The sequence below is a fragment of the Juglans microcarpa x Juglans regia genome, chromosome 5S (genome assembly GCF_004785595.1).
Source record: "Juglans microcarpa x Juglans regia isolate MS1-56 chromosome 5S, Jm3101_v1.0, whole genome shotgun sequence".
NCBI lineage: Eukaryota > Viridiplantae > Streptophyta > Magnoliopsida > Fagales > Juglandaceae > Juglans > Juglans microcarpa x Juglans regia.
The window spans coordinates 29414025-29436411 of record NC_054603.1 but is presented as its reverse complement, the minus strand read 5'-3'; the positions used below and the strand labels follow the sequence as shown (position 1 = coordinate 29436411).

Below are 22387 nucleotides of genomic sequence, written 5' to 3'. Positions count from 1 at the left end.
CAACCTGTAACTTTACCTTTTTGCCATTACCTTGCTTTTCACCTGTAGACACAGTAAACTTCTTTCTCGGATTAAGCATGGATTGTTAATCAAATATAACATTCCTGCTAATTACAAACTTTGGTGATTTATTATTAGTACACCACAACTTGAGTCATTTCATCCCACTGGCATATCTAATAAATATGTCTTCTTTGTCCTTGGCTTAAGTTTTCCTTCATTAACATGGAAATACGTAAGACAACAAAAAATTTTCAAATTTGAATAATCAGAAGGAATACTAGACCATACCTAGTTTGGAGTTTTCAAGCCAATAGATGTGGCTGGAGAGCAGTTAACCAAATAGCAAGTTATGTTGATTTCTTTAGCCTAGAAATCTTTAGACAAGTTGGCATTTGAAAGCATATTGCGGGCTCTCTCAAATAGAGTCCTATTCATCCATTCAGCTACCCCATTTTGCTGTAGAGTATGTCTTACTGTGCGGTGCCTGACAATGCCTTCATCTTTGCAGAATATATCAAACTCACCTCCGCAAAATTCCATACCATTGTTAGTTCGAAGTCGCTTTACCTTCTGGCCTATCTGATTTTCAATCAAAACCTTCCACTATTTTAAGTTAGCAAATACATCACTCTTTTATTTCAAAAAATAAACCCAAATCTTCCTTGAGTAATCATCAATAAAAGTAAGCAAATACTAAACTCCACCTTTCGATGAAATAAAAGATGGATCCTAAAGATCAGAATGAATATAATCCATAATACTTTTAGTTCTAGGAACTGCTATAGTAAACTGAACCCAGCACTGTTTTACAAACACGCAATGTTCACAAAAATCAAGTTTCTCTATCTTCTAATCACACAACAAACATTGCTTACTCAGAATAGACATCCTTTTTTCACTCATATGACCCAAACTCATGTGCCACAAACGGGTAATGTCTAAGTTTGGATCATCTGAAACAGACACTACAGCTGCACCTGTCACTGTACGCTCTAATTGAAATAAAGACCATTTGTCTCATCTCCTCTCATTACAATCATGGAGTTATTATTGACTCTAATAGCTCCACTATCACTGGTGTACCAGAAACCCAAAGAAATAAGATTCGTTATCAAATCTGGGATGTGTTGGACGTTAGACAATATCCTGACAATCCCATCAAACATCTTACTTCTAACTGAACCAGCCCCATCAATTGCTGATTCAGCAATTGTACACGCCATATCATTTTGCATCGAAGCAGAACCACCATTGACTTACTCATAGGTAGTGAACCAGTCCCTCTTGGGACACATATGAAAAGTAAAAGCTGAGTTCATGACCCATTTGTCACCAAAGCGACCATTTGAGCCGCTAATTGCTAAGACAATATATAAACCGTTAGACTTTTGATCATCAATGCTAACAACGTTAGAGGAACTAGTGCCTTCATTTTTGTTTTTTGGTTAGGACACTTATTTTTGTAATGTAATGACCAAATATATGACAGTAATGACATTTAACATTTTTCTTGTTATACTTTGACTGTGAACTGCCCTTGGATTTACCCATGTTCTTCTCTGAACCTCTCTCACTAGATCTACCCCTGCTAGAGGAACCTTTAACAAAAAAACCACTGGCTTGATTGTTCGTCCCTGTCAAATTCAATTTAGTTATCAATTCCTTAGAATTCAAAGTAGAATTCACATATGCTAAGGAAATTGTATCTCTACCATACAACATTGAATTCACAAAGTTATCAAACGACATAGGCAACGAACACAGAACAATTAAGGCTTGATCATCTTCTTCAAGCTTAATGTCAATATTCTTTAGATCTATAATAATTTTATTAAATTCATCTAACTGTTCAGAGATAGAAGTACCTTCCTTCATTTTGAGCGTGTATAACCGTTGCTTCAGATACAAACGATTGGTGAGAGATTTCTTCATATATAGACTCTCGAGTTTAGCCCAAAGACCAACAGAGGTCTTCTCATCAGCAACCTCCCTCAAAACTCCATCTAATAATGACAACAGAATAGCACTGTGTGCCTTCTCTTCATCTTCTCTTGTCAATGCAAGAGAATCATCAGATACCTTTCCATCCAACACCTTTGACAAACCTTGTTGTCGCAACAAAACCTTCATCTTGATGCGCCATAAATTGAAGCTACTCTGATCGTCGAATTTCTTCACTTCAAAATTTTCCATAGCCATCCCTCAAGAACTCACACAGAGCCCGACGCTCTGATACCAGTTTGTTGAGATAAACAGGTTATCAAAGGTTAATTTGAAATATAACAGCAGAAGCAAACAAAAGAAATAACAACATTTATACACAGAACACCTAAATTTAAGTGGTTCGGCTCAATGTAAGCCTACATCCACTGGTAGGGTTGGTCTTAATTAATTCACTATTAACAAAGATAGAGTACAAGAGATTAATTACAAAATCCTCTTCCCAAAGAACCAATACACTCTTGGGAATATTACAAGAGGACCACTCTTTTCTCTGTAAATTTTCGGTAGCTTCAAAGGTGAAAAGTGAAAATAGAATGAAGAAACATTCGTATTTATACTGAAACGACGTGGACCTTGGAATACGAGCATTCGCTCGAGCGAAGTGTCGAACGGTGCTCGAGCAAATGTTAGGGTTACCATCCCACTCGAATTGAGTGTCGAGCGGGCGTCGAGTGAACTGATGGGTCTAGCTTGAGCTAACTTTCAAGCAACTGATGAACGAACTCTCGAGTTGCCTTCTTGCTCAAGCTGAGTGTCACATCAGTATCAAGAGAACTCACGGGTTGTGTCCTCGAGCTAACTATCGAGCAAATGATGAGCAAACTCTTAGGTTGAAACTTTGCTAGAGCGGTAGAGACACCGCCCGAGCAAACAATCTATAAAGACGCTTTTTCAACAGGATTCAAGCCACCTCTCAACACATTGTTCGATTGAGTAATGTTATAATATATCCCAGTTGTAAATTAATTTAAACTTGTTAAGGGGCCGGTAAGTAGATATACATTTGGACAGATTTAGCTCATATTTAATGATCGAATTGAATTGATGATTTTATTACACATTTATTTTTCTAATTAATTCAACCACGACCAACCAATCAATAAAATGCAACAAAACTCCCAAATCTTATGAAATTTTTTTGTGATATACAAGTTAAATTTTAAAAGGAAGTGGTGCATTATGATACCCCATATGATAAGGATAAGGGTATGTGGTGAATGAGATTCCACATTGTTTGGAAAGGAAAATTTATTGCTCTTTATAAGGTTCCAATGTGGCTCTAATTATATGATCATTGACTACTCTTTTTGGAGTATAAGCCATGTGATTTGGGTCTTATATTGGGGCGTTACAAATGGCATCAGTGCCAGGTTATTATGATACTCGATATGATAAGGATAAAAGTAAGTGGTGAATGAGATCCCACATTGCTTGGGAAAGAAAAGTTCTTGCTATTTATAAAGTTCCAATGAGGCTCCAATTGTATCATTGACTAGTCTTTTTGGAGTATAAGCCATATGGTTTGGGCCTTCTATTGAGGCGTTACAAATGGTATCAGAGCCTATCCCAACCAGAAATGTGGGACTTGAGCTGTGCCACCTACGACGGACTGGCCCGACGAAGACGTCAGAAATTTAAGGAGGGTAGATTGTAATACCTCATATGATAATGATAAGTGTAGGTAGTGTTTGAGATCTAACATTACTTGAGAATGAGAAATTCTTGCTCTTTATAAGGTTCCAATGAGGTTCCAATTGTATAATTGACCAGTCCTTTTTAAATAAAAGTCATGTAATTTAGACCTTATATTGAGGCGTTACATGCATGGCATGCATGCCAACTATGGTGGTAATTGACTACGATTTCACAGACCGATCGAGTTGGGTTGATACGAGTAAAAGGCTCAAGATGGCAAAGGAAGTTGGCTTCAAAAGCGAGCGACGTGCATTAATAGAGATCAGAGGCGAGAGGGCAGTACTTTAATTTTGTTGCGCCTATTGTATATGGGATATTATTCGACGTTTTGGGAAGTTTTGTAAAATATGAAATATTTTCTGATAATTCTCTTATCAATCTAATCCATTTTAAAAGTACAATAATCATTTTTAATTCTCTAATTATCGTTTTTAATTGAATTTTGGCTGATGTACGTACGTTAATTGGATTTATAACTTATACTTTAAATTAAGGAATTTTATAAACGCAACATCAATGGAAGTCCCAATTCGGGAGTTTGCATGGCTGATATTAATTAATTGACAATTAGTGAGTAAACTCACCATTTATATATCTTAAAAGTCTAAAAAAGGGCTCAATCATTTAAACTATATTGTAGCACTTCTCTCGTTTTTTTTAATACATTGGAGGAGGGGGGTCGAATCCATGATCTCTATTTTGGAGATATGGGTCTTGCGCCATCAAGCCACAGGCCGTTGGCAACACTTCTCTCGTTTCTATAGGTTTAATACAAATACAAAAATGTATATAAAGAGTGGAAGAATAAGGTTTCCTCCATTAATAATCCAATGCCTTCAATTCAGTGTCTTAAAATGTTACTTTAAGGGCTCGTTTGGATGTTGGAGGCATCTAAGTTCAGTTCACTTTTATACTGCACTCAACATTCAAACACACGTTTTCCCTTCACTGAGTGCAGTTTAATTTTGAACTCTATGGGATCCACAACTGGCAGCCTTTAACTTTTCTTTCACATGGACTTGTGCAACAGCAAACCCCCATGAATAAAAAAAGAAAATGGAATCAATTCAATAGCAAACCCAAGAAACGGAAACTCCAGGACCGACGTTCATGTTTTTGTTTTTGTTTTTGTTTAAAGGTTTGCGCCAGCTAACTCATGTTAGGTGAATAGTAGTGGGATCTATATATTTTACAATTTTTTATAAATATATCTAAATTTATTGTAATTAGATCTCGTAAAACTCACTCTATTATCTCAACTCACAATTATTCATAAAAAATTCAATTCATATCAGCTCAACTTAACATTCAAACGCTGTCTAACTTTGTTAACCATCGAGTTTCTTGAACATTTAATTAGTTCTCACATTTTAAAGAGAAATCCCGATTTTATTAATAGATTGGCTGGATTTTAAGTTTGAACATATATAAGACATGTATGCACTAATATGAAGTAATCATTAATTGTTATTTAATTAAGAGAATTGAATTTTCTAATTTATGGATTAAATATGAAAACAGTCTACATGGTTTGTCCGAAATCTAATTACTCCCCTCCCGACTTTTATTTATATATCGAGGATTTTAGTTGATGTGATCTTACTTTCTGCCGTCAAGAAGTCATTAGTGAACCGTTATCAGGCCACGTACGCTAATATGTTACTTCATAATAAAGAACTAAAAAACATAAAAATGGATAAGACTTAAAAGAAAATCGATAGAAAACTCTTTAATTCCCTTGTAACGAGGGGTGGTGGTCGAGGATGATGTTCCTTTCCCACCTATGCCATCTCTTTGTCTCATTTGTTTTCGTAGATAAAATGAGATGAATTAAGATTAAAATTAAAAATTAAATAAAATTTTATTAAAATATATATTTTTAATATTATTTTTATTTTAAAATTTAAAAAAATTGAATAGTTTATATTATTTTATGTAAAATTAAAAAAATTATAATAATTAAATAAGATAAAATATTAAAATAAATTGAGAAGAATTATAAAAAGCAACGAGCTCAGTGGCCCAGACCAGACTGCTCAAAAGTGGTGGAGCCATCTTGAGATATGGGGTTTCCTTGAGGGAATGATCCTTTCCCTTCACCCCCATGACCATGGTATAGGGTTTCCTTTCCTCTCCAAGATAGGGAAATTATCCCTTTCACTACCTTCAAATACTCTTTATCTTTGTTATCTATATTTATTTTCTTATATTTTATACTTTTTTCATTTATTTTGACACATGGAAATTAAAACTAGATTAGTTTTTTAAAAGATGTTTTTTTAAAATAAAATGGAGCATGAGGTCTGCATGTATTTGTTGAGATTTATTATGCATCAATTAATATTTATTCTTATACCTTATATCTATAATTTTTTTTTTTATAAGGTGAGATATTTTTCATTAGATATAGAGTGTGAGATAGTGAATAGTGACTGATGAGAAAAAAATTTCGTATTGCTATACCAATATATCGTAGCGGGCAAAGGCTATATATTTTCGTGTCTTTGAATTTGATTTTTTAATGAACATATATGGTAGCCTAAAAATTTCAGCTTCAAATGAGATTCAAATCTCAAAACAGCACTCGGTTTTACGGTTTCTCATTTACTTCTTTCAGGCCTTTGAGCGAATATAGATCATAAAGATATCTGTAAGTTTCACATTAAACACGACAGTACCATACAATCCTACACAAATTATGGCAATTAAAACGCATTTTTACATCTTACTGGCCGGCAAGAAAAGTGTCAGCTCTTTTAAGGCTCAGCGTTCAAAAATTGAAATGGGGAGAGCGGGGTTGAGGGGAAAGACATGATGTCATGCTGAATGATAATAAAAATACCAACTTTTTTAAAAGAAATAATTCAAACAATTCAAAACCAGCTAAAGTAGTTTGTACATACGCAGTGCATGCAGTAGCTTTAATTACTAAAGCAGAAATAACCATGAGAATTCAGTAACCTTTCCTTTCCATTTTCCCTCTAAGGGCTTTCAAATTGGAATTAAGTCAATATCGACCAAACCAGTTGGTAGCCGTTGGAGGGAGCTAGCCTTTCTCTTTATTTTCGGTTGGAAGTTGGAACTACCGGCAACATCATCAAAGTATAAATTAGCCTTGCATGGGAAGTGACGAAAGCTCAAATGTAGGAAACTGATCTTCCTCGTAAACGGATATGATTTTTCTTATCATTATTAATTGTTTTCTAAGTTGTTCATGTGTGCATGGAAAAGATCATCTTCCTTTGAAGTAAACCCGAATTATTTTACTGATCATTACTACTTAAACAGATGTTTTCTTTTGTGCCGGAGAAGCATCCTTAAATTAAACTATATATGGGCCATGGCGCGGAACCAACGAAAGTTGAGTAAAGAACATACATTTAAATTCTTTACTCGAGTCATGGGGTTATCAGTAAAGAATACGAAAAACATATATATATATATATATATATATATATATATATATATATATATATATATATAGGAGAAGCCAGACTTATGGATCGAGGAACCTGCTAGTACCTTTGCGTCTCGAAGTTGCAAATTGAAACCCTAAGATGATGTCCCACGAGACATGATTACTAAGAAAATAAAAGAACACGGGCCGAGGATTCTTTTGATTCCCTTGCGTCATTGCTGAAAGACAAGACAAATATGTACAATTATCCCCTTGGTCACGTCTTAGGTTATCCTTACTTTATTAGGACTATCAAACTCATGTGGTTGCTCAATACCAATATTCATTCCCTTGTCATTTTGTTTTTCTTTTTAGTATCTATGTTAGGTGTTATAGAATTAACTATCTTTGATATATATATATATATGAATAAAGATTTGATTGAATTGGATTGTTCAATTCTACGGCGCGATAAACAAATACAAAATTCTAGAATAATACGAATCTCACGTGAGTATTTAAAGGAATTTATTCACTCTTATACCTCCACACCTATAGCTTTTTCATAGGGTGTGGGTTGTGGAGTGTGGGGTGGTAAATAGTGACTTTGAGAAGAATTGTTGTTTGAAACAAAGATGCGCTCTCATCCTTCACACAGAATCTCCTATTCATATTTTCTTAACCTTGGTAAATAATGCAGTGTCCCTGTTGCCCTGCTTGGTTTACACATCCTGTAAAGAATCTAAAGATGACTTGCAAAATGCATAAAATTACAGACAAAGTGGAGCGGGAGCATAGTAAAAGTAAAAGACGTAATTAACCTAAGCATGTAATGAAATGGACATCACGGGTGGTTTGGTAATGCCTAGGCAAGGAAGGATAATCTAGTCATTCACCTCTTAAATCAAGAGCCTTTGAAGAGGTTACGACCATCATGAAATGGTGGCCATCATTGACAGATCCGTCGCTTACACGACTCCCATGACCTTAGTTTATTATGTTTTTCAAACAGACCTTGGAATAATTTAACAAACCTATCATGTTAAAAGCCTTGTTTAAGCAAACCAAAGCAAAGCTGTGTGGGAGGGAGACAGAGTGGTACTTTCTTGTCTACTTTAAAATCAGAGGTAAAATGGTGGGGTTTGGAGGCTTCTTAAATGTAGTTGGATGAGAGAAGAGGCTCTTCATGTCACTTTCACATCATGTGCTTGAGCAAGCTTCAGTAATCATGACTGCCTTCAACCTTCACATATAAGTATACACTATAAATACAAACCTCCTCCAAAGGTAGAATATCACCAATCTCTCCGTATTTTACCATGTATCCCTTCACCTTCCGACATGGTTGAAACCTTATGGATACAGCTTTCAACCACCAACAAGAAAGACAAGGAACTCAGCAGCAAAATCAGCACCTCAAGCTTTGTCTGCCATTGGTGAGGTTCAGAAGCTTTGATAACCGGAACCCGTTTTGCGTTATAAGGTCTTGGGTATCAAAGTCTCTCCGGAATTTGTATCGCAGAGTTAGTTTCTCAAAAGGGTTTTGCTTGAGAGGGATTCGGTATAATGGTATGGTGGTAAACAACTCTGTTTTTTGTGCTTCGTCCGGTCTTGTTGAAGAAGGGAAAGCTGTAATGGAGGTTTTGACTGAAAATAATGAAGGCGTTGAAGAAGGAAATGAACAGTGCAAGGAAAACAGTAGTCAGGATCATGCATTAGCGTATTTGGTTGAAGAAGAGCTCCGTGAGAGCAGTTCGAGCTCTGATATTTTCACGTCTGAGACGACAGGCCATGAGAAACAGAGTCATAGCAGCTCCGAGTCATCTTCTCCAACTTCATTGGGTTGGCCTATTCAGAAAGCTGAAGTATCTTTTTTCACCAGAACCAATGGTATTGAAGCTGAGGGGAAACCCCAGTCGGGCGATAGAGTATTCGAAAAACAAGGTTCAGAAATATCAGGTTTCTCTCTCTCTCTGTGACACATTCATTACCCAATCAAAATTGTTGAATCGGTAATATATAGTTAAAGTAACAGATTTTGATTTTGGGATTATAGAGATTGAAATGATGAAGGAAAGATTTTCAAAATTGTTGCTTGGAGAAGACATGTCAGGTTGTGGAAATGGGGTTTGCACGTCATTGGCTATTTCAAATGCCATTACTAATCTTTGTGGTATGCAGTTATTCCCAATTGCTTATAGTTCTTCTTGGCTTCTTTGCTACAGTGGTTCGTAATGCATTTTTATGTTAAGACTACTGAATTGTATATCCTTATGGTTATTGCTCAATTCCCATTTGATTTTGTAGCCACTCTTTTTGGGCAACTTTGGAGGTTGGAACCTCTACCTTCTGAGAAAAAAAGGATGTGGCGAAGGGAGATGGATTGGCTTCTTTGTGTTAGCGATTACATGGTCGAGTTGATACCTACTTGGCAGACATTTCCAGATGGCAGCAAACTCGAGGTAAAATATAATTCGTTATTAGAAGAGGTTTAAATCTGAACTAAACCGAACTGAGCTGAGTTCGATCAAGGAACCAAACGCAGTTTATATGATATTTTTGAACCTGCCGTCACATTGCAATGCAGGATCATTTCTTTCTATTCACTAATGCTGGGCGAATTTGCAAATTGGCTACCACTTTATGGGAGACTCAAGATTCCCTTCAATTTTATAACCCAAACATGTTCTACAATTGGAAGACATACAGACATAACATGTAAACTTAAGCTGTTAAATGCTGGATTCCACACTGTCGACACAAAATTTAATGATGTGGGATTCAAGTATTGCATCTATCTTTCTTCCAATTATGAAGTGTTTGGGTCAAAAAAATTGTTAAGGATGCTTAGGTCATAAATACAATGGTGCATTAAGCTTCTTTGGGATGCTTGAATGAACTCTAATAGTGTTCCTTTTTATGACCTTTTAAAGCCTGATTGGTACCCATGTAATGCAAACCGAAGCAGGATGGTTTGACTTGTTTTCACCTTGTAATGCAGGTCATGACTTGCAGACCCCGCTCAGATCTTTATGTTAATCTTCCGGCCCTACGTAAATTGGATAACATGCTTCTTGTAAGTACCTTGAGGACATGTGACTCTGTAAAATACATCCAGTTTTAAGAGGTCGTTATGAGTTCAACTCCGGCCTTTTGCAGGAAATATTAGATAGCTTTGTCGATACAGAGTTCTGGTATGTTGACCAGGGTATTCTGGCCCCTGAGGTGGATGGGTCATCCTCATTCCGAAGAGCACTTCCGCGCCAAGAGGAGAAGTGGTGGTTGCCTTTGCCCCAAGTGCCTCCTGGCGGCCTCCATGAAAATTCAAGAAAGCAGTTGCAGCACAAGCGTGACTGCACAAACCAAATCTTAAAAGCTGCCATGGCTATCAACAGCATTGCTTTAGCTGATATGGAAGTCCCTGAATCATATTTGGAAGCTCTTCCGAAGGTATAAAAGTCTCAGTATTTCTAGTGTTAAAATATATAGAGAAACATGGTTGTTGATTGTTGATTTAACTTGGTTTCAGAACGGAAGAGCCAGCTTGGGAGATCTCATTTATCGATATATTTCATCAGATCAATTTTCTCCTGAATGTCTACTTGATTGCCTCGACTTATCTTCAGAACATCAAGCTATTGAAGTTGCTAATCGAGTGGAGGCCTCAATGTTTGTGTTCCACAAAAGGACAACCTCAAAACCTGCCAATAATGCAACCCGATCCAACTCAAAGTCATCATGGGAAATGGTCAAGGAGCTGATGGTTGATGCAGAAAAAAGGGAATTGCTAGCAGAAAGAGCAGAAACCCTACTACTTTGCTTGAAGCAGCGATTACCTGGTCTCCCACAGACAACCTTAGATATGAGTAAAATCCAATACAACAAGGTTAGTATATTTTTCTTAGACGTTATGAGCATGTGTTACTACGAATGCCTTTTGATTTCCATTTTAACAGTTATTTGATCAAACTTATACTTTCATCCAGGATGTTGGGAAATCAATTCTCGAGAGCTACTCAAGAGTGTTGGAGAGCCTGGCCTTCAATATTGTAGCACGTATTGACGATCTGCTATACGTGGATGACTTCGCCAAGCAATCGGATCAATTCTCACCACTCTCCAAAGCTGGTGTAATTGCTCACAAGAGCATTCCGATATCATTTCCAGTGCATGTCTCAAGCAGTCCATATAAAACAGCTTTCACCACACCATGCTTTTCACCATCACAACGATTTAGCCCTGGAAAGGGAGAAAGATCGCCACTCATCACTAGCAGCAAGATTCCACATCGTGGGATAGGAGTGAAAAAAGTTCTAACAGATTATCTAAGTATTGATGCCAATCTAGAGAATTTTGAAATTCCTGTTGATAGATCAGATACTAGACCCAACACATTACGAGAAGCGGCAGCATCTCAAACTGGAATTGAATCTGCTGGCTGTTAAAATGCTGCAAGCCCACCAGCAAAGGACTTAATCGTGGAAGAATGAACCTCGAGTTTGGGGGCCTTTTCAACTCCACTTTTGCATTGTAAGCCAGCTCTTTTCTGTTTACTTTTCATAGGGAAGAAGGTATATATGAGATTGAGTGTTCTTGTAACGAGATGTCTGTAATAGTGATGAGTTGTATGCTTCATGTTTCTCATAGGCATTTTGAATTCTTCAGTTCCGAGTTTGTTTCTTATTGACGAAACTTGAACTGTGCATGTAAACAGAGAGATATTACTGAAGTATATGTTGAGGAATAATCCCACATTGACTTAGGACAAGGTCTTGGGCATGTTTATAAAGAATGAACAATCATCTCTTGTAGAATCGGTTTTAATGAGATGAGTTAAGTCTATAAATTTCTTTATGGTATCAGAGCCTACCACCAGGACGAATATGGACTCACACTACTTACCCCGTGACAAGGACCAGAAAAAAAATACTGGCTTATACGAGAGAGAGAGTGTTGAGGAACAATCATCTCTTGTAGAACCGATTTTATGAGATGAGTTAAGCCGATGAATTTCTTTAGTATATGTCAAATTCATATATCGCGACATCAATCAACATAAGTTTATAGTGATAAATCTAGGAATAGATGTTTAGGAAATGTTCTTTTCTCGTGGTAGCCTGACATGTTTGGCACACTATTGAAGTGCTTAGGGGATGCAGCATGGTGTTGCTGTGAAGCAGAATCCATGCCTACAGATAAAGGATTAGCACGCTATTGAAGCGCCTAGCACCTCCCTTGACAATCATAATTGAGTGAATCAATTTCAGTTGAGAAAATTCAAAAAATTCGAAAAGAAAACTATTGATTCAATACATTATGATTATCAAACGGAATACTCCCTAATAGAGCTCGATCTCAGTAAGGTCATACAAAACAGGAGATGAACATCAGAGGATTAGCATTATTCCACGTTGAGTTTTAACGAAAAGATTGTTCTTAACTAGTTGTGGATATTTGAAAGCACCTGTTTAGAAGCATAAACCCGCGGAATATGGCTATCGATGTAATTAATGAGAAATGATATTTATAGTCTTGGAGTATGTGGTTCCTACTTATTCTTTTTTAAAAAAAGTAGATAAATCTAAGCCTTACTGTTACATAAAAAAAATTATTTTTTAATAATAGTCTCCATTTTTTCAAAGGAAATATGTGATGACTGTTATCGAGAATCTCACCAAGAAGGCAAAATGTTTTTTTTTTTTTTTTTTGCTTCTTTTTCACACATTGCTTTTTTGTGAAACGTTATATATAAAAGTTTGTCAAGCTTCCAACGAAGTCGTTGTAGTATAGTGGTAAGTATTCCCGCCTGTCACGCGGGTGACCCGGGTTCGATCCCCGGCAACGGCGTTCTATTTTCTAAAAACATTTGTTGTTTTTTTTCTTTTAAAGCAGCTGTCTTTTTATTTTGTTTTCTTGGCCGCACTCACTGACTGTTTCCTGCCCTTGTCGGTAGGTACGGATACGAGTGCTGCCTAGAGCTCTTTAAAGATCTTTTTATGACAAGCAACTTGCAAGATTACTCTAAAAAACTTGGGGGATTGTGATAATTTTCTGTCTAAGCAACCAGGTGATGAGATTTCCCTAAAAATTTCTTGTAAATATCACCAGATCAATGGAACACGTACGTGTTAGTTCACCTATTCAGCCTGCCATTGATAAAAGGTGATCCGTGAAGTTAGTGAACTTTAAAAAGATGGCACTAAAATTAAAAACAATACCAAGTTTTTTGAGTCTTGGAACGGCCCCAACGCTATAATTAGTTTCATTGTAATTAGTTTTGCAGAATTTGGTAACTGTGGGTCGGTTTTTGGGTTTAGTCTTGCTTTAAGACTTGTTTGGATGAGTTATTTTTAAACATCAGAGCTGGGTTTTCAGGTGTTACGACGTTGTCGACTGTGGTAGGTGTCTTGAGGTTGGTCACAAGATTCCAGAAATAATGGGCGGAAAGGGGCCAATATGTTCGATGGCGGTAGTGGTGTTTCACAGAAGGCTGAGGTGGCTGGATTTTGAGCCTTTACACGTAACCCACTATCACTAATGGTTGCATCTGGAAGGATTGAGAATTTGAGAGAAGGGATGGCGTTCATGGTGGAGACACCAACCTTGATTGGACTAAAAGGAAGTAGATGTCGCACAGACCAGTTTTATTTAGAGGAATAAAGAAATTCAAGGCCTAACTCATCTCATAAAATCAATTACAAGAGATTGTTCATTCCTTATAAATATACCCAAAACCTTGTCGGCAATGTCAAATTATTCCTCAACAAGTGGTCCAATATTTTTGTTTTAGTGCAACATCCATTATACCAAAGTGGGTGATAGGAAGAAGCCCTTTTTTAGCAGGAGTTTCAGTATAAAAACTGTCTTGAGGGTAAAGGTTTCTGCATTGTAAGATAGCAAAGATTCAAAGAAGTTTCTGCATTCTGATATACAGGAACGGAGGCTCCAATGAAGTTCATCTGCCTTTTGGGATTGCTTGTCATTGTCAGCACGGCTGGGCCTGAATCGGTTGATGGGGCAAGCGCATGTGGGAAATCTACTCCAGACAATGAGGCTTTCAAGCTTGCTCCTTGTGCAGAGGCGGCACAGAATGAGGCAGCAGCTGTTTCTGACAATTGCTGCCTCCAGGTGAAGAGAATAGGCCAAAACCCAAGTTGTCTATGTGCCGTCCTGCTTTCTAACACTGCCAAAAGCTCAGGAATCAAGGCTGAGGTTGCTATCACCATCCCCAAGCGCTGCAACATTGCAAACCGTCCAGTCGGATACAAGTGCGGACGTAAGTAAACCTCATTATTATTAGGCAAACGCTACGGCCTTCTCTGTACTTGATCTTGTCATTTGCCGTCACACTTGTTCATTGTTTTAAGTCATCCTTTTTGTTTTATGTTTTTCTCATCACTTACTAGAATCATGGTTGTCAACATTGCAGCGTACACATTGCCTTGATGGAACGTAAGGTGCTGAAGGCAATGGACAGAGGCATATATATATATATATATATATATATAAGCTACTTAAAAAGTCTGGTAGTTACTGGTGTAGCAATGGCCGTAGCTTTGGCTTTGTAAATTTGGGCAATAAAAAGCTAGCACCTTGTAATATTGTATGCCTCGATATTAAATAATACTTGCATAATCAATCATTGTGGACGTTTTGAGTTTCGAAGCGTTGTCTTTTGTTTATTCTTTCTGGGGTTCTCTTTCATTCGTATATTCAGAAACCAACCAAAGAAGCCGCTAGAAAGACAAAGGCCGGAAGTCGAAATAACAGAACAACAAGTTTTTAGGCCCATTCGAGACAGAGATTCATCAGAACATCAAAATCACTTGTAACTTTGCAAAGGTGTGGCTGAAGAATCTTTGTCAGCAAACTAAAATTTCTTCCAACGACCACCGAAAAGGATTAATCCCACCGTCACATGGATAAGGACTACTGCTTTAATGGGGTGGATCACATGTTGGATAGGGAATAACCTCGAATCAAAATCTCAAGCTCGGATAAGAAAGAAAACAAAGAACAGTCCAAGAGACAAACCGTCCATGAGATCGTCAGATAATTGTGCTCGCTGGGCCACACCTTTGAAAGCTGATTTAACGTGTAGCTGTGCGTGGCACCTTGAGCGAAATCTAAACTCTTAAATGTATATGTAAAAGTAGTTGCATGGAACCTCACCATCAGCTACATGGGTCCGACCCTTTTTACTGTCATAGAGAACGAGTCATGCTGCTGCCAATTAATGCGAATTACTTAGCTGATGTTGTAGGCTCTTATATCAATAATATGCTTGATTAGTGTGTCAATAAACAGACTTACACATAAATTATGTGTAAAAAGCTTGGAATTAAAACGTCACCATCCGATAAGTCCAACATGTTGGGCATCGGATGGTCGAAAATGGGATACAATCTTGAAAAGAAAACACAAAGATTTATATAAACATCTTATCTAAAGAAAAGAGTAGGGATGTTTTAGGAATCAAGAGTCCCAACATATGAACATGAACTCTATCTTCAGAAGTTGTACAAATTTCAACCACAGATAAAATACATCCACTTACAAAATACCAAATTAATAAAGCGGCCAGAACGAAGCTCAACCATATAGTAAGGATAAGTGACACTACATATTTAAAGTTTCAACTACATGATTAAAGTAGGTGGTAGAAAATGAAAGTCTCCCAAAACCAAAAGTAACCTCTACAAGAGCTTCGTATAACGATTATGTTGTTTAGCTGGAGGAAGCCATTATAACCAGCTCTCACAACCATCCAACTGCTATCATCTATATATCTTCCATGCATATAACAAAAGATAGATTCAAGCTGCTACCCTACGTTCCAGTATACCTGCAAAAGATCTGGTCACAAGAAACATTTCAAACATATCAGTTTAAGATTAGTGGAAATAGTAGTAGGACACTCAAAATCAGTCACCAATCTTCTTCTTGTCTTTGATTTAATGTCCCAAGTGAGTGATAAATCAAAACCAACTGCCTCATTTGGTATATTTAGTCATTTACACAACACACACACAAAAACAATACAAAAAACAAAAGAACTTGTTGGAAGGACCAAATAAGCAGAAGTCCAGAGACGGCTTCTAGTTTCAGACATGTTCTGCCAGATTCTTCCAAAAGTAGTGCAACAAAACAAGAAGAGCAGAACAACCATCAGTGTAAAGTGTTTGGAATAAATCGATGAAAAATCTATTACGGAAACTGAAGGTTTTAGAAAACAAACAATATCTTATTCATTGTCTACTTAAGTTAACAGGTAAAAGCTACAAAACTTCTGGTGAAGATAGAGCAGACTTGCATTTCACACATGCTTTTTAGGTATTGAATAGACATGAGTGTACCAAAATTAAATACCTTGATGAGTATATGAATAGGCAAGTGAGCTCTTAATAATAGAGAGACCCTGTAGATAGAGAATTTAAAAGCAAAAGGGAATATTAGTACATTTAAATCATGCCCATAATGCCTAATCATGCACCCCTATAGCATTCACAATTCATACCTTGCCACCAGTTTCCTCTCGAAGCACTCCCTGAATCATCTTCTCCCCCATCTTTCTTATACTGAAATATTTACAAAGATTAGCATATTTCCTAACTTAAACAAAAGATCAAGGAAAAATCAATTTAATAATGCTGTTCAGACTCCTTTGTGGCCTACAAAGACTGGGGGACGGAACATGCTATGTAAACAGCAACAGAGATAATAATCTAAAAAAGTGTTGCTGGTTGGTACCTCGACTAAAATAAAAGATAGCTACCCAAAGGACCAAACACTTCAACTCTAAATGAGCCTAAGATTATTTTGATAAATATGTCATGCTTTTATAATTGCTTCAAATCTGTTGCTAACTCTTCAAGAAACATGCTCAAAGTGCTCTGGGTACACTTCTTTTCCGACTAAGTAATATATACACTCACCAAAGAGCTCTGGGTACTCGGGGGATGAGAATAGATGTCTTGGCCACCATAATAGATTGATGAACTGAGATGACATGGCTGTACTCTTTGATCCTGATAAATGGAACTCATGTCTCGATCTGGCATGCTCTCGCTTTTGCCATCAATGGTTTTAAAGGTATCGTCTGCAGAGGCAGCAGAATTGTTAATTCAGGGAGACAATCTCTGGACAAATTTAAAAAGTTCCAAGTCTTGGACAATCAATGAAACCAAAGCCACAACAAAATTAAATGAGAGATCAGCAGCTTGCGAGAGAACATGTTTTGTCATTTGAATAATGTTTCTGTCTCCAAGACAGAGAGAAGTAGTGCATTTTTGGGTTTACATATATTTGTTAAAAACACAAAATATAAACACTAATATGGGCATTTTTTATTGACCTGCTCCAGGTTTTTTCTGCCATGAATCGTTCTTCGAATCCTGCTTTCTCCCAGCAACCTCAGAGTGCAGAAAGTCCCTGCCTAGCACCTGTAGAAATACCAGCAAGACACATGTTAAAGCATTGGTTTCTTTTTTGTTTTATTTCAATGACTTGCGTTAATTAATTAAGAAAAAATCCATCTATTTAGGCGACTCTTACAGGAAAAGATAGAAGTAAAATAATATACAGAACATAAAGAATTCACTACACTCAATCCATAATAGCTATTCAGTACAGGTTCATGTTGCAACTCTGTTTTCCCTTCCATAAACTACACCTTTTGATTGCGTTTTTATTTCGTATCTACACCATTAAAATGCAGAAAACTCACAGCGAAACTAGAATAGAGCGATCAAAATTGAATCAAACAACCGAAGAAAACACATTATTAATCGCATATTTATAAAATTTCTTTAAGAAAAACGATAGCACAAAGAGACAACGGAGAACAAAAGCGGGCAAGACCTTGGACGAAGGAGCAAAGATAGACCCAAAAATCCCCGTTGAAGACGATGGCGACTCTTTGAATCCGAAAAGCTCAGCTGTCAAGGAAGAAGAAGAAGAAGACGATGACGACAACGACGACGAAGACGACGGGGCTTCCTTCCTCCCTTCCATTCTCTCCCTCTCCAAAACCTCTGCGTGAGCCCTCTACAAATTGTTGATGTTTAAATATTATTGTGTATAATATAATATATATATATTCAACCACACCCTTCAGAGAAAACGGTGTAAGAGATAACAAACTGTGAAAGTATTTCCTGGAAGCCAAACAGGAAAAGAAACAAAATGGAAGGGAACAGAACGAAGCGAAGAAGAAGAAGAATGAGAGAGAGAGAGAGAGAGAGAGAGAGAGGTGAAAGATCGAGTAATACGAAACCGTTCGCTGAGGCCAATTTATAAGCCAAAAAAGTCGGCTTATTTCCCAGCCTTTGATCTTTCGACTGTTACGATTTGATTTTGGGACACTGTACGGATAGAGAGACAGATTATCGCCACGTGGAGTGATAGGTCCTCCGTGACGGTCCAACATAGATGTCCCAATGGTATAGTGCCACGAGTACACTAGAGGATAATAACGACCCTAGACCTCTGCCCTAACGATTAGGACAGTCCGTTTGTTTTAAAACCCTATTTCTGATTTTATTTTATTTTTTTATTTACTTTTCCTTTCTTTAGTACTCTTCTTCAGCTTGTTTTGGCTCTTTTTGGGATGGGAGAGTACTCTCTGAGTCTCTTTCTCTGTTTAGAAACAGAGATGGCCTGACCTTATCTTTTTATCTTGTCGGATCAATAGGGTCATCTTCTCATTCACTGTCCCTCCCATTTAAAGACTCGACATGGATGTCATAGGACAGGGCGCTCGTAATATGGCTACCATAAAATTTACTCAAAGTGGATATCTCAGTTACTTTTTTATTACTATTATGCACCTCCTCAACATCCAAAGTTTAAGTTGAAAAAAAGTTATCTCATATTAATTATAAATAGCTTAAGGGCTTTTTTCGGGAAAAAAAAAAAAATTTTAAATGATAGTTGAGAAAAATATTATTAGAATATTATTTTTTAATATTATTATTATTTTATTATTATTTTGAAATTTAAAAATATTAAATTATTTATTATATTTTGTATAAAAATTTAAAAAATTATAATGATAAGATGAGATAAAATATTTTAAAAATCCAAACGATAACTAAAATATGAGTTTAAATAACACTACTTACCATTCTTTTTATAAGAGAGCGGCTAAAGACCTGACTCGGTGAGTTACCAATTTTTATTTCAACCAAAATTAGTCTGACATTTGTATTTCTTAGAAAGTTTACAAACCCTGCGTAATCTAACTTCACTCTCCTCCTACCTGGTCCCTCTCTCTCTCTCTCTCTCTCTCTCTCTCTCAAGTCGAAGGCCACCATAGATCTCCCTCCCTGAAACCAAATGATAGAGCTCTGGATCTCCCTCAGTCGATCTCCTCAAAACCGAACGATAGGTCTCATGTACTAAGTAGGATCTATCAATTAGGATTTCGTCGAATGTGAAATAGGGTTTGTTGAAGGCTCAATTAGGGAGAAATGGAGAGGGTTTTGTCAGGAAAGTTGGGGGAGAGAAGCGAGAAGAGAGGGAGTAGGGAGGGGAAGAAAGGCAAAAAAGGATTCTGTTAGGGAGTTTAGAGGTTGGGCAAGAAAAGTGGAGAGAGATTTAGTAAAACGCGCACACGATTTGTTGTTGTAAATTGCCTACGTGTCAAAAGATAATTCGAAAGTATGAAACTTAAAAACAGAATTGCCGATTTGAAGATAAACTCTTTTTATAATCCTCGCTCTCTCCCTTTTCTCTTTAGAGCAGCTCTCTAAAGAAACCTAGACCAGAGGAGGCGGTTTGGTGCTTCGGCCCATCCGCCCTCTTCTCTCTAGTTTTTTCTTTTATTTTTTTTTATTTTGTGTACTTTTCTTTTAAAGTAAGGTAAAATGACGATCTATTGTTTTTCGGAGCCCGGCGTCTATCACGCACTCCATTGCAAGATTCCCAAGGCTCCAAACCTTTAGACAGGCAAAGAATCTTGTCGAACGAAACTACACGTGAGCCACACGCAGGATCCAAAGTGTGGCGCTTGACATCTACGTGCCACTACAAGGAGAGTTCTAACTGCCGCCACCCGCATCATCCTTGGGACTAGAGTCATCGGTTTCTTCAAACTTGATTGTCCGCAATACTTCTAGAGTGGTTTGTGTCCCCCATGCACTACCACAGTATCTGTGCTTGTTTTTTTTATTTCCTCTAAAGTTGAAAACGTGGATCTACAGCTTTTCAAACTGTATTTTACTATTTTCTCATGTATCATTTACATTTTTTGTTATTTCCTTTGTTTTAGGTTATTAATAAAAAAAGAAATAGCCTCTTGGACATTTTGTCCATAAAGTGAAAGTCATATCTTCCTTTAGAGGGTGGCGTTTGAAATCTCTATTTTACGCAGAGTGTGATCTCTCAGGCAGTTTATCTATAGAGAGTTCTAGAAGTTAAGACTATATTAGTCACAAAGGAATTTGTGTACTGGTGAAACCTCAACCGTGAGTAGTTGGCTTGGGTTTTTTTCTGTATGTATCAATCATAGCTGTAACTTCCCTTTCATGAATGAATGCAGTTTATTTCCCATAAAAAAAAAAAAAAAAAAAAAAAAAAAGGAAAAAGAAGAAAGTTGGAAGGTAAAAAATCTCGTCAAGTTTACTCTATCTATAGCCTAACTTAAGGATATGAGATTTGCCACGTTAAATATGTCCATGCTTCCTTTGCGGGATCACTCAACTCTACAAAAGGCAATCAACTCCTCTTTATAAAGTACCCATTTAATTAGATTTCAAGAGCAACAAAAGAACTTGCAAGTATAGACTAAAATGACAATAAAAACTTGATAATTAGTAATTGGTATATAAATGTAAAATTAAGCTTATAAATTGATATGGTTGAATATTGTACATCAGATTATAAAATTCTTTTTTATTATAGAGTAAGTTTTATATCATACATTGAGTCACGTTAATTTATGAATTTATTTTTATAAAAGTGAGTAATTCTTATGTAAGTTTTCTATGTTTGAAATAATAGGGGCAGTGGGCAACAGAAGATCAGTTTTAGGTAATTCTATGAAATGGAAAGAAAAGAAGCTTACAAAGAGAGTCAAATAATAAAATCATCCCATTCATAGACTCACATGATGGACACATTATATAGAAGGGAAAGTTAACACAATGATCATATAATGACGATAAATAAGCTGGAATTCAGCGCCGAGAGGGCCACAGGTGGGCAGAGGCAATGGGGACAGCTAGCGCTATATGGCGAATAAATTAAGGGGTCCATATCGCATCTGCTGCATGTGTGCAGTCGTTGTTGGCTGGCGCACCACTGAGGGTCGCCGCGTGGTGTGCGTGTGTCCTATTTTTAGCCACATGGATTGTCACAGTCACACGTACTTCAATTCACCATCATCTTGTCTATGACCACCATGCATCTCCTTTTCTTTGTGTACTACTACTACTGGAAAACAAATCAATTTTTTTAATATAAATAATATTTGTAATTTTAGACTGTGTAACATATAGTAATTGGAAGATTATTGGGAAATAATACAATTTATCTCTAGAAAAGGTAATGCAGGGGCAGATTTTTTAGCTTGTTGGGCTTCGGATCAGAAATCAGGCACATAGGTGTGACGTTCCAAGAGGTTCCGCACAAGCTAAATGGGTCTTCATGCCTCCAGACGCTAGACAGTGTCTCAAGTTTGATGTTTTGGTTTTTAATTCGTTTGAATATTGTTGGTGTCCTTGGGTTTTGGTTTTTTTTTTTTTTTTTTTTCCTTATCTTGTAACCTTCAAGTGTTATGTTGTTATCATGATTTTCTTCCGCCATAAGTGAGATTTTATTAATAAAATTGGAGATGGGTCATTTCTAAACACGTGACCTCAACTCTTTTGAAAAAGAAAATTCTTAGACTGTGTAAATTTTATGTATTTTTTGTAAAAATAAATAGATAAATCTGAGATCTATATAAAAAAATTATTATTTTTAATGATGATTTTTTTTTAAACTAATGATAGTTATATAATATATAGGAAAACTACTACAGACACAAAGATATTACATAAAAATAAATAAATATATATAAATAATATATAAACATTGAATTACTTATACTCTTATGAGGTCGTGAATTCAACACATTGTCAAAAAGAAAAAGTGTATATGATATACCAAATGCAACTCCTTAGATCTACATCATAATCTTATCCTACTTGATCATAGAGAAGGATAGGACGCATCTTAAATGGCTTTGATTGATAAGACCACTTTAAGTTGTAGCAAATCAATCGACGTGTTAGAAGATAGCAAAAG

The 22387-nt window shown here is 36.6% G+C and overlaps 3 protein-coding genes and 1 non-coding gene across 4 annotated transcripts; 3 read left to right on the top strand and 1 right to left on the bottom strand.

Moving 5' to 3' along the window:
• Positions 1–8262: 8262 nt before the first annotated feature.
• On the top strand, positions 8263–11846 carry LOC121266712 (rop guanine nucleotide exchange factor 7-like). Its single transcript, XM_041170514.1, has 7 exons — positions 8263–9058; positions 9156–9272; positions 9407–9561; positions 10101–10175; positions 10259–10549; positions 10629–10985; positions 11086–11846. The coding sequence occupies exons 1-7, from the start codon at positions 8455–8457 to the stop codon at positions 11542–11544; spliced, it is 2058 nt and encodes a 685-aa protein (XP_041026448.1). The 5' UTR covers positions 8263–8454; the 3' UTR covers positions 11545–11846.
• A 1028-nt stretch (positions 11847–12874) lies between these two features.
• On the top strand, positions 12875–12946 carry TRNAD-GUC. The gene has a single exon. It is a non-coding gene; the product is annotated as a tRNA-Asp (tRNA).
• A 1018-nt stretch (positions 12947–13964) lies between these two features.
• On the top strand, positions 13965–14761 carry LOC121267857. Its single transcript, XM_041171947.1, has 2 exons — positions 13965–14375; positions 14529–14761. The coding sequence occupies exons 1-2, from the start codon at positions 14048–14050 to the stop codon at positions 14543–14545; spliced, it is 345 nt and encodes a 114-aa protein (XP_041027881.1). The 5' UTR covers positions 13965–14047; the 3' UTR covers positions 14546–14761.
• An 830-nt stretch (positions 14762–15591) lies between these two features.
• Positions 15592–18380, bottom strand: LOC121267856. Its single transcript, XM_041171946.1, has 6 exons — positions 17960–18380; positions 17454–17541; positions 17035–17198; positions 16617–16677; positions 16469–16517; positions 15592–15955 (listed from the first exon to the last, which is right to left on the bottom strand). Exons 1-5 carry the CDS (start codon positions 18110–18112, stop codon positions 16501–16503), a joined length of 483 nt encoding a protein of 160 aa, XP_041027880.1. The 5' UTR covers positions 18113–18380; the 3' UTR covers positions 15592–15955; positions 16469–16500.
• Positions 18381–22387: the final 4007 nt, after the last annotated feature.

Bases quoted from the DNA above. Each gene is read 5' to 3' on its own strand.
- LOC121266712 (XM_041170514.1), top strand. From the start codon at position 8,455: ATGGATACAGCTTTCAACCACCAACAAGAAAGACAAGGAACTCAGCAG. The intron at 9,273-9,406 runs GTATGCAGTTAT...TTGATTTTGTAG, and splicing joins TGCCATTACTAATCTTTGTG to CCACTCTTTTTGGGCAACTT. The intron at 9,562-10,100 runs GTAAAATATAAT...CTTGTAATGCAG, and splicing joins CAGATGGCAGCAAACTCGAG to GTCATGACTTGCAGACCCCG.
- LOC121267857 (XM_041171947.1), top strand. From the start codon at position 14,048: ATGAAGTTCATCTGCCTTTTGGGATTGCTTGTCATTGTCAGCACGGCT.
- LOC121267856 (XM_041171946.1), bottom strand. From the start codon at position 18,112: ATGGAAGGGAGGAAGGAAGCCCCGTCGTCTTCGTCGTCGTTGTCGTCA. The intron at 17,542-17,959 runs GTCTTGCCCGCT...GTATTTCTACAG, and splicing joins TCTTTGCTCCTTCGTCCAAG to GTGCTAGGCAGGGACTTTCT. The intron at 16,678-17,034 runs GTGAGTGTATAT...TAAATATTTCAG, and splicing joins CGAGTACCCAGAGCTCTTTG to TATAAGAAAGATGGGGGAGA.